The following is an 11176-nucleotide window of genomic DNA, read 5'->3' on the forward strand; positions in this document are numbered from 1 at the left end:
TAATAATTAAAAAAAGAATCAAATTTTGATTCAGCCAAATGGAGCTTCAAGCCTAGAGGTGGGTTAGTCATGCCCAGAACTGGGACTAGGAGGGGAATGCCAGCATCAAACTACATGTAAATATAAACACAAATGCAAAGCCAAACAGGAAACCTTAGGAAAGTCCAATCCAAAGGTCAGATTCTACCTTTTGGGGCACTGAAGTGCTGAAGAGAAAAGCTGTATTTGGGTGTCAGAAACCTTTCTATTGCAAAAATGAACCCTGCACGCACCAAACTAAAGTTGCAAAGGCAAAGGAGACTGGGTTTTGTCTGGCCTAAACTGGGGCAAAGCTGAGGCCTGATGGGAGCCTGCTGTGGCCCCCAGACCCATTCCAAGGGCTCCCTCCCCCAGGCATACACAAGTGCTTACACACACCAAGCCAGGCAAGGCCAGATGCATGGGCATAAATGGGCATTTCTGTCCCAGGAGAAGGGTCATAGTACAGCCTTTTCTCCTGATCCTGCTCTGATTTAACATTTTAATGAACAACCCAGAGAGGACTGTGTGAACTGTGAAAGCCCTAAGGATGCGGATCACACAGAACACTTCCGGGTCACAAAATGTGAGGCTATGAAGACAAAGCTCTGGAAGCTCTCTCTCCCTAGGATCAGGCTCTGAGGCAGTTTCCCCATGAGCCTCCAGTAAAATACAACCTACATTCATAGGTGGTGAACTCAAAGCTACTGTTTCTGCCCAAGGAAGGAAGCCAAGGGTCATTGGTTGCTTATTTTAATTAAAACATATATCTATTATAGGCAAAGCACTAGACTAGGCTCTGTGAGAGAAATGAGGACAAAAGAGACCCAGTCCCTGTCTAAAGAGGTCTGTCAGTTAACCTGATAATCATTTCTTTAATCAAAATGCATGCTTTATACACGCGGCCTCACATAAGACCATAGCCCTGTGAGGTAAACATTATTATTCCCATTTTCCAGATGCCAAGAGTGCGGCTCAAATAGATCAGGTTACAGGCACAAGCTCACACAGCTGGCAAACTGCAGATTCAGAATTTGAACACAGGTCTGCCTCCCCCAAAGTCAATGATCTTTCCAAAGTGATACACACATACTCCCAGATGGGGGTTCAGGCTGAAAGGGGAGAGGAGAGGAGAGTTCCCATAACTTTGGCTCTGGGTATTAAGAACTATTGATCTTTGTATCTGCCACACAGTAGGTACTCAAACTCCTATGGTGAAGGGCGGAAGGTGAGAACTACTGCTGAGGTCCAAAATGCCATGCAAATTCAGGGCATCGTTTGAAAGGGAACTGCAGAAACACATTATTCTCCCTTGGCCCAAAGCCTCAGGGTGTCTGCTCTAGAATAATCTGGCAGAAAAGGCCTGGGAAAGCGCAGCGGGTCTGAAGAAGAGGAATGAACTCCACTGAGCAGGGGAATGGGGTGGGGCAGCCCGAAAGGGCCAAAGAAAAGGCCTGGGACTCATTGCTGAGAAAGACAAAGAGGAGAGGGGAGGGGAGAGGAGAACATAAACTGGTGAGCAGCCTGGCCAAGGTGAACCCCAGCTCCTGGCGCCTTCTCATTCACATTCATTCCACACACCGGCCAAATCTCAGAACCAGCAGCCTGGGGGAGGGGGCCTCCCTGCAGCCGTGGAGAAGTTCAGGACTGAGGCGGGAAGGTCTGCTTCCCAGAAAGGGAGTGACTTGGGCAGGCAAGCTTGTGGGGCTCCAAAGATGAAAACCCAAACAGATGCAGTAAGACGCTAAGCAAACCCACAGGCAGGTCACCAAGAGCACCGGGGGTATGTCCCCCGACCTGTGAAGTTTGTCGTCCAGGTGACCTCGAGCCGCCCCCCCCCCCCAAACAGTTCCTCAGGCCTTCCCCTGACTCGACGGTGAGGACGCAGATGTTTCAGATGCATTCGGTTCTCACAGATCTAGGAAGAGGGTAGGTTTCTGCGGCTAGGTAAGGGTCATCGCAGCTCGGGTCACGCCTGTGAAGGTCAAGGCGAGGCCCTCCAGGGACCCCAGACCCCTCCCGCCTCAGCCCCCTTACCTCCTCCCGCGCCAGTGCTGCCCCCCGGCATCGGGGCATCTTGGCGACGAAGGTGGCAGCCCCGGCCGGGGAGCTGAGGTCCTCTGTGGTGACGGCCAGGAACTCGGCGACGCTGAGCTGCTCGGGCATGGCGGGCGCAGGGCGGGGGCGCCGGGGCTGACGGAGTGGGGCGCGAGGGGCGCTCGCTGCAGTGCGCTGGGCTGGCCTCACCACTCACCGCGGGAGCCGTCCCGGCCTCTGCACGCCCCGCCCCCTCTATGCCGCCCCGCCCCCGACTGCCTTTGCCGGGCACAGCCGCGTCCCCTCGTGTCCAGAAAGCGCAGCTCTTTCCCACCCCTCCCGCTTCTCAGCCCTGCCCCTGGCCTTCCAGCCTCCCTTCCCACCTTAGCCTGGACCACCCGTCCGGGGCCCCGCGCAGGGCTCCTCCGCCCCGCCTCCCCCCATCCCCCCACCCCCTGGGTTCCCAGCCTTAGAGAGCTCAGCCCCTGGCTCAATGCCCCGCCCCTGGCTTCTCGCCGGGCTCCTTGTCCGCGTCTCCGTCCTCCCAGTCCCTAAGAGCTCCGCCCCCGGCTCCCTTCCCCGCCCCCGATTCCTCGGCCCCGCCCCATGCCTCTCTGTCTAGTTCTTCGGCCTCCCTTAAAGCTCCTCTGTCCTACCTCCCTCTCTGGGACTCCACGGCTCCGCCCCCTTTCGTCCCGCTCCCTAGCCTTCCAAGTTATCCTCCCTCCCAAAGTCCCGGTGCCCCGTCTCCGCGCACTCCTTAATACGCCTTGCATCTTCCTCTCCCACCCATTTGTTCCCAGCCCTCATGACCTCACCCCTTAAGCTTCACCCCCCCCACCACGCCCCTCGTCTCTCCCCCAAGCCCGGGGGGTCCCGATGCCCCGCCCCGCGCCGAATCGCCCCTCCCGCCCCTTGGCTTCGTCCCTTGCCCCCGCCCCTAACCAACTGCGCCGCTTTCAGGGTGTGTGGCTCGGCCCCCCAGGGTAGCTGAGTGATTTGGAGAAAATTACATCCCTTCTTGGAACCACAGTTTCCTTCTCTGCAAAATGGGAAGTCTAATGCCCACTTGGTTGTGATGTTGCGAGGAAGAAACCTAACAGGTGCGTGTACCCGATAGGCGCTCAGGAACTGGTTCCCCCTTACCAGGCCTTCTTACCCACGCCTCCATTCTTCCTGGGCCCAGTCTAGTGTTTTTCACCCCTCAGCCTGGCTCACCATCCCCACCTGGCTAAAGACTGCCACCCCTCCCCACCCACTAACCTCTGCCTTTTGGGAACCATCTATATCCCTGGGTGGATGAGGGATGGTGTTCAGGATAGGGATCCACTTAGGTTTAGTTCAGGAGCCTGAAGTCCTCTGAAAAATATCAGGGAAACACTGTGGTGAAGAACATGGGCTTTGGAGTCTGATAGACCTAAATTCCAATCGTGGTGCTGCTGTTGAGCAGCTGTGTACAGCTGAGTAATTTGCTTGCTTCTTTAAGCCTGAATTTTCCTCCTCTTGAAATGGCCAAATGGTCTATCACCCCACTAAGTGATTTAGAGGATTATACAGTTTGCACAAGAAAAAACAACAACAACAACAACAACAGCAACCTGAAGATATACACCAAAATATTACCTGCTGAGGACATTATGAGTAATTTTTTTTTCTTTTGGCTAATCTGTATATTCTAACTTTTCTGTAACAAATTTTTGCTAGTTGTGTAATAGAATTAAAAGTTGAAAAAAATGTGTATTATCTGATGGAAGAAACAGGACAAATAGACTGTGAAATACAATCTTGGCTGACCCCTTCAGTCACCCTTCTATCCACTCTAGTCTATTTTCAGCCCAAACTACTACAGTTATTTCAAGGTCAGCTAGGATCTCCTTATCTTCAAATGCAACAGGCAGGTTTCTTGCTTGACTTCTAGGAACGTTTGGCACTGTTAACCACTCCTTCCTTCTTGAAACACTCTCTCCCTTGGATCCTGGGACAACCATTTTCCTTGGTGGTCCTCCGTCCTCTCTGGTTGTTCCTTCTTAGGGTCCTTTCTGAGATGCACTTCCTCTGCATGTATCTTAAATGCTGGACCCTCTGCTCTTCTCATTCCACCCAGGCCTTCTGGACACCATCATCCAACCTCACCAGCTCCCCTTACACCATGAATGTTGATGTCTTCTGTATTAGTTTCCTCTGTAACAAACTTGGTGGCTGAAAACTTGGTGGCTTAAAACAATACACATTTATTCTCTTACAGTCCTGGAGGTCAGAAGTCTGAAATGAGTTTCACTGGACTGAAATCAAGGTATCAGCAGGGACACACTCATTCCAAAGGCTCGAGGGGAATATCTGTTTCCTCACCTTTTCCAGCTTCTAGAACTGCATTCCTTGCATTCTTTGGCCTGTGGCCAACCTCTTCCATCTTAAAGGGCATCTTGCTTCTGTGTCAGTTTGTCTTTTTTTCCTGTGGTCAAATCTCCCTTGGCCTCTGTCTTATAAGCACATTTATGATTACATTTTTGGCTGGCCCAGATGATTCAGGATAATCTCCCCATCTCAAGATCCTTCAATTAATCACATCTGTAAAATTCCTTTTGCCATATGAGATAACATTTACAGGTTCCAGGGATTAGGACCTGGGTATCTTTGGGGGCCATTACTGAGCCTATCACAACTTCCAAAGCTCTATCTCCAGCCTGGAACATTCTCTGGCTTAAGATCTGGTATCCAACTGCCTATGGGATGGTTTCATGTGACTATTTCACAGTCTACATGTCCAAAACCAAACTGGTCATCTTGTACCCCACTCCTGGTCCCAGGTCCTTTTCTGTCCCTATTTTGATGGACGGCACCACCATATACCCCCTAGGGATCATCTTCTCCATCTCCTTCCAGCAACCTCCATTAAACCATTATCATTACCTCCTAAATGTCTCACAAATGTGGCCATCATCTCCATCTCCAGGCCAACCCCAGTCCAGGCCACACCACCTCTCACCTCCTCACCAGTATCTCTGCCCCAAGTCTTGTATATCTGATCTGTGGCTCCCCTGCTTAGAACTCTTTAATAGCCCTCATTGCTCTCTGGATGAAAGATAAACTTTTTTCATGGCTACCTGGTTCTGCAGAATCTCTTGCTCCTGCCATTTACAGCCTTATCTCTCATGCCTCCTTTCCTGCCATGAGTTGAGCCCTATCATAATTCTTCCTTCTGCCCATAACACTCCCCCAATTCCTTTCAACTGGTCAAATTTGATGTCAATTCCTCCAGGAAGCCTTCCCCAATGTCCTTCTAGGGACTCTCATGGGACCTGGTATCCCCTTCCACAGCACTTCTCACTGAGGACCGTAGTCACCTGTTTGCTGGTCCAGGGTCTGGCCCACTTATTTATTTTTTGAGCACTTACTATGTACTAGTCACAGCGCCAAGGGCTATACAAGCAATAGTTCACTCAATCCCTACAACAATTCAAGGAGGCAGGGAACTTTATTCTTCCCATCTCTTATAGGTGGGAAAACCGAAGCCTAGAGGGGTTAATTTGTATAAAGTCAGAATGAATGAGTAATATAATCAAGATTCCAATCCAGGTCTGCATGACTCCAGAGCTTTATTTTTGTTTTTGTTTTATTATTAATCACCAAACTATGCTACCCAACTAGAAAATATTGCCTCCTATAAATTAAGGAGATATAAATGTCCCATATATTCTTTCCTATAATTAAAACACACCACCTACCAGAGGCAGAGTACTGGCATAATATCTTGCAGACTAATAAATTCCTTACTATATGGTAAAGCACCTATTTCAATGTCAAATCCTCTATCAGATACTCAAACCAAGAGACACATACTGCTGTGGGTGGGCCTCTTTCTGAAGCCTAAGATTTGTTTCGAGATTTTCAGGAGAAATTGAATAATAAATGGTAAATAACTTACAGTATTATTTGGAAATAAGATAAACCCAGAGCTAGATCAGAATAGGCTACAAAATTTTTAGGAATTTTCAGGGAAAACCTGTACCTTCAAGGAAATTTCCAGTTGCTTCTAGCTATTTCCCCCAGAATACCGGATGTAAATATTCACTTTACCAATGGCTATTTCGAGGGAAGAGTTTGAGACACACTACTTATAAAATAGGCATTTCTAGGTCCCTGGAGCAGCTTGTACAAGTCTGGCTCCCTGGAATTCACTTGTTCACTCAGTGAGCATTTATCAAACAGTTCAGGTTTGTTCCTGAGCAGAAAAAGGAGTGGAGAGGCTTTGGATTCAAAGATAGGCAAGATATGGAGCAGCTCTCAAGGAACTTGTACTGAAATAATCATAAGATGCAAATTATAAATGCCCTTGAAGAGCTGCTATGGGAATTAGGGGTGAAGGAGGGGGAAAGAGTCCCTTTGGTGTCTGGCTCAGAGAATAAGGGCACCTGAGGTAAGCCCCAAAGAATCTGAGGGAGCTGGGATAGAATGAGCCAAGACAGAGAAGACAGCACAGAAAACTCTGCTCCTGTCAGTGTGGACACATGCTGTAATGTCTTCTGTAATAAAACAATTCCTCTTGACCTAACTTCTCCCTTCAGCCACTGACCCATTTTGCTGCACCCTTCTGCAACGTAAATCATTGAAAAGTCGCCACTATATTCACAGTATCCAATTGCTGTCCTCCTATATTTTTTTCAGTAAAATAGCCTTTGCTTTTATTTAAATATTATGTAAAAAACTGGGGGGAGGGTATAGCTCAAGTAGTAGAGCGCATGTTTAGCATGCATAAGGTCCTGGGTTCAATCCCCAGTACCGCCTCTAAGAATAAGTAAATAAACATAATTATCTACCCCGACCAAAAAAAAAAAAAAAAAAAAGGGTATTTAAACATCATGTAAAAAACTCAGTTACAACGAAATTTTCCCTACATTTTCAGTTTTGGGGTAATCTTTAAGTAATCTATAGGTGTTGGGTGTTATGTTATGCCCATGGTTATGTTTATATTGGATTAAAATAGACAGAGAAGAAAAATGTAAGAATCCCAGTGTTTGATGTACCTAATGCAAATACGCTCTTTCATCATCATAACTTTTTAAATAGAACCTCTTAGGATACCTTCTCTTTATTTCTGCATCAACCAGTAGCACAGAGTCAAGAGCAGCTGCTTGGACAATCGTCCAACAGCATCACTGGATTATTGTACTTGATTTTGGGTCAGAGGCAAACTGCCATCTGTCAAGAGGAGAATCCAGGATGTTGCTGGGATTAAGCAGTGGGGAGGGTGAGAAATGAGCTGGAGACAGCTCCATGGAGCCACTGGGCAGAGCAGTTAGGAGTTCAGGAAGGAGGCCATGGCCTCACTCCAATATTCTCCCTCTGATCAGGCTTTTACCCCCACTAACTGCTGAAACTGCTCTCATCAAGGGTGACAGTGACCCCCACGGTCCTGAACCAAATGGTCAGTCCTCAGTTCTCACCACGCTTGGCCTCCAAGCAGCTTCCTTCACTTGGCCCCCAGACCGCCACACTGTCTTGATTTTCTTCCTCCCTCACTGTTGCTCCTTCTTGATCTCCCTTGTTGGTTTTTTCATTTCTTTCCGATTTCTTAACACTAAGGACCCAGTCCTTGGTCTTTTGTCCCCCTATCTCCATGCTCATTCTCTTTGACAATCTCATCCAGTCCCATGACTTTAAATACTATTTATATCTTGATGATTTCCAAATTTATTAACTGCAGCCTGGACCTCTCCCTTGAACTCCAGACACCTATACCCAACCACCTCCCTGACACTCCCACCTGGAAATCTAATAGGGCATCTTGAATTTAATATGTCCAAAGCTGAATACCTGATTTCCCTTCCCAAACTTCTTTCCCCATATCAGGAGATCTGTTGGCTCTCCCCACAAAATAGATCCAGAATCCACCACCCCTCATCACTTCACTGCTACCAGCCGGATCCAAGCCACTATCATCTCTTGCCTGCATTACTTTCAGAGCCTTCTGATTGGTCTCTCTGTTCCACCCTTGCTCCTCTACAGGCTATTCTTAGCAGAGCAGCAAGTGATCCTTTAAAATATCATGTCAGATTATGTACTTTCACTCTTCAGAACCGTCTCATGGCTCCTCATTTCATGCAGACTAAAAACCAAGTCCTTGCATGACCTGCAAGCCCCACCTAATCTGCCTCTCCCTGACCTGATCCACTCTGCACCATGTTCCCCACCTCTGCTCCAGTGATACTGACTTCCTTGTTCCTTGAATGCACCAGGCACATTCCTGCCTTAGGACCTGTGCACTGGCTGTTCCCCCTGCCTACAATGCTCTTTCCCTAAATATCCACATGGCCAATTCCCTCACTTCTTTTCACATCTTAGCTCAACTGTCACCACCTTAATGATGCTTATCCTAACCATCCCATTTAAAACTGCAATCACCTGTCTCTCCCCAACACTCTCAATCACACTTACCCTACTCTGATTTTTTTTTTCCTATTAAGCATTATACCTTTAACATGCTGCTTCTCTTATTTGTTTATTGTTTGTTCCTTCCATTAGAATGTAAGTTCCGTGAAAGTAAGGGCTCCTTTGTCCTGATTAGGGCTTTGTGAGAAACCAGGTTATGTGCCCAGGCTTTGGAACCAGACTGCCTGGGTTTGAATCCTGGCTTTACCATCTACCTTGGGTAAATAGCTTAATCTCTGTAGGCCTCAGTTTCCTCATCTGCAAAATGGAAGAATAATAGTGCCTCCCTCATAGGGTTATAGAAGTGATTAAATGAGATAATGGATGCACAGGATTTAGCAATAGTGTCTGGCATATGGTGTATGTCTTAGCTCAATAAATGTTATAGGCCATCTCCGTGTCTGGTCCATAGCAGGCATGCAATAAATATTTGCTTGATCAAGTAGGTGTTGTTACTCCCATTTTACTGATGTCCAAAGTTGCATGACCAGTGAGTGGCAGGGGCAGGTCTATCTGAAGTCAAAATCTCTGCTTCGTCCACTGATCCACGATCTACCTTCTGGTGGTAGGTTCTAGGCTCACCTCCAGGGAGTGGAGAATTCATGTTTCATGTCATGGGCGAGATGACCAGAGATCAGAGGTGAAAATGAGGATCGCCATGGGAAATGGATGCAAAGAGGGGCTCCTCCTCACCCTCAGGGTCAACCCCATGCTCCTTTGCATGGCCACAAGCCTCTTCCCCATCTAGCCCCATCTGCCTCTCCAATTCTCTCTCTCAAGAGAAGAAAACCAACCTCAGCCCAGATCCTGAGGCCACCTCTCTGCTCCTGCACAGGCTGTTCCTTCTGCCTGCATTACCCTTCCAGATTCTTTGCCTGGCTACCACCTATTCATCCTCATGACTCAGATGTCATAGGTGTCACTGACTCAGGAAGCCTCCCCTGTTGCCCTGAGATGGGTTGGTGGCCCTCCCTTTGGGGCCCCTGAGCTTCCCCATTATGTCTCGCTTTGTTTTCTTGCTTTCCCCTCACTCCCTGTGTATAAAGACTCACCCCCACCCTTCGCTAGACCGTGAGCTACATGATCCTGTGGCCTCAAGTTGTGCAAGATGTTTCCTACCCAAAGGTCCCCCAGGAACTGGAAAGTAAGTACCTAAGAGCCAAAGGCAGCTACTCTCCAGGGCCAAATGGTCTTTCACTGCATATCCTCAGTGTAAGCCACCAGCAGAGACTAATCTCAGAATCTCAAGTCTTAAATTTCCTTGAGAGAGAAGAGGATGGCCCCAGCCTGCCTCAGAAGCTCACAAGCCTGTGTTGCAGACACGACTGTGAATTGCAGCCACATCATGGCGCCCCCTAGAGGGCAGCAGTGCACAATCTGCACAGCTGGAAGGCTGGGCGCAGTAGCCCTGAGTGTCCACTAGGGTGGGCCAGGCTCCCTGTGAGCTGTGGGAGCCGCCCACACCGAGTACAAACAGCCGTGGGCACCTGCAGAGGCAACTTTCAGAGAAAGGTGTGGACTGATCAGATATACAAAAATCTGTAGTTTTCATCAGATTCCTCCAAAGGTCCACAAACCCATCAAAGGTAGAAAACTCCTAGAGAGATATTTGGTGAACACATTAAAAAAGATTCGTTTTTAAAGGGTAGATAAGTGAATCCATCTTCAAAGCTGGTCACCACCATTGTTCCTGAGAAGGAGGCTTGGAGTGGAGTGGGTTTCCCAGGATATGAAATAAAAATGAAAATGATGATATCAGTTATCAGATTTACTTTGTGTAGGTATTTTCTAAGCCCATTACACAGAATAACTCATAGAATGGTCGCAAAGGTAGGTACTGTTACAGAATAGGAAACTAAGACAGGGAGCAGTAAGGAACTTACCTAAGGTTGCTGGTAAATAAGTGGTGAAACCCCAGGAGATAAATGCAGGGAATGGGCCCCAATGCCTAAAGCCTGGGCTTCTATCTCCCGGCCTAGGTAAAAGCAGGCCCAGGCCAGGCTGGAACACTAAGTCCAAGTGGTCTTCACCAGCCTCCTCATTAGAGGAGGAAGCTGTCCGGGGTCCTCCAACCCTCTGCCTCTGCTCTAGACAGGAAGGGCCCCAGCACCTTTGGCTGAAGCCCATCCAGGCAACCTCGAGTAGAGGCTATCACGGGTGACCTAAAGTCTTTTCTCAAGCCTAGTGGGGACAACGTTTGGAGACAGGCCTGGATTTCAACCCTGGCTGTATCCCTCATTAGCTTGGGCAAGCCTCCATCTCTCCAAAAGGAAAATGGAGAGAATAATACCTTTCACTTGGGGTTGTTGTGAGGATTAAAGTGTGTGTTCAGATTAAAGAGTGTGTTCAGAAAGTGCACAACACCGTAAGCACTCAGAGAGTGGGAGCTCTCGTCATCTGTCTTCAGTTGAAGGAAAGAAAACTCCTTACAATGTTCTGGAGGTCTGTCTTACAGCTCTGGAGGTCTGAAGTCTGAAAAGCGTCACACTGGGCTAAAGTCAAGATGTTGGCTGGACTGTGTCCCTTCTGGAAGCTCTAGGGAAGAAGCCATTTCCTGGCCTTCCCAGCTTCCAGAGGCTGCCTGCGCTCCTGGTCATGTCCCCTTCCTCCATCTTCATGGCTGGTAGTTTTAGCATCTTGAAATCTCTCACTTACTCTGATATTGTCTCTCCTTCCTCTTTCACTTACAACA

The 11176-nt window shown here is 48.3% G+C and overlaps 1 protein-coding gene across 2 annotated transcripts in view; it reads right to left on the reverse strand.

Annotated features, from left to right (window-relative positions):
* The window catches only part of ASAP3 (ArfGAP with SH3 domain, ankyrin repeat and PH domain 3), a 43493-nt gene extending 41067 nt beyond the window's left edge, over nt 1-2426 (reverse strand). The window contains exon 1 of one of the 2 annotated variants that reach the window (XM_032495439.1): nt 2056-2426. In XM_032495439.1, coding sequence (XP_032351330.1) covers nt 2056-2184 — 129 coding nt within the window. In that variant the 5' untranslated portion in view covers nt 2185-2426. The remainder of the gene's footprint in view (nt 1-2055) is intronic. The other variant, XM_032495441.1, reaches the window with a different exon arrangement.
* Between the last annotated feature and the right edge of the window lie 8750 nt (nt 2427-11176).

This window comes from Camelus ferus, chromosome 13 (assembly GCF_009834535.1).
Source record: "Camelus ferus isolate YT-003-E chromosome 13, BCGSAC_Cfer_1.0, whole genome shotgun sequence".
Lineage (NCBI taxonomy): Eukaryota > Metazoa > Chordata > Mammalia > Artiodactyla > Camelidae > Camelus > Camelus ferus.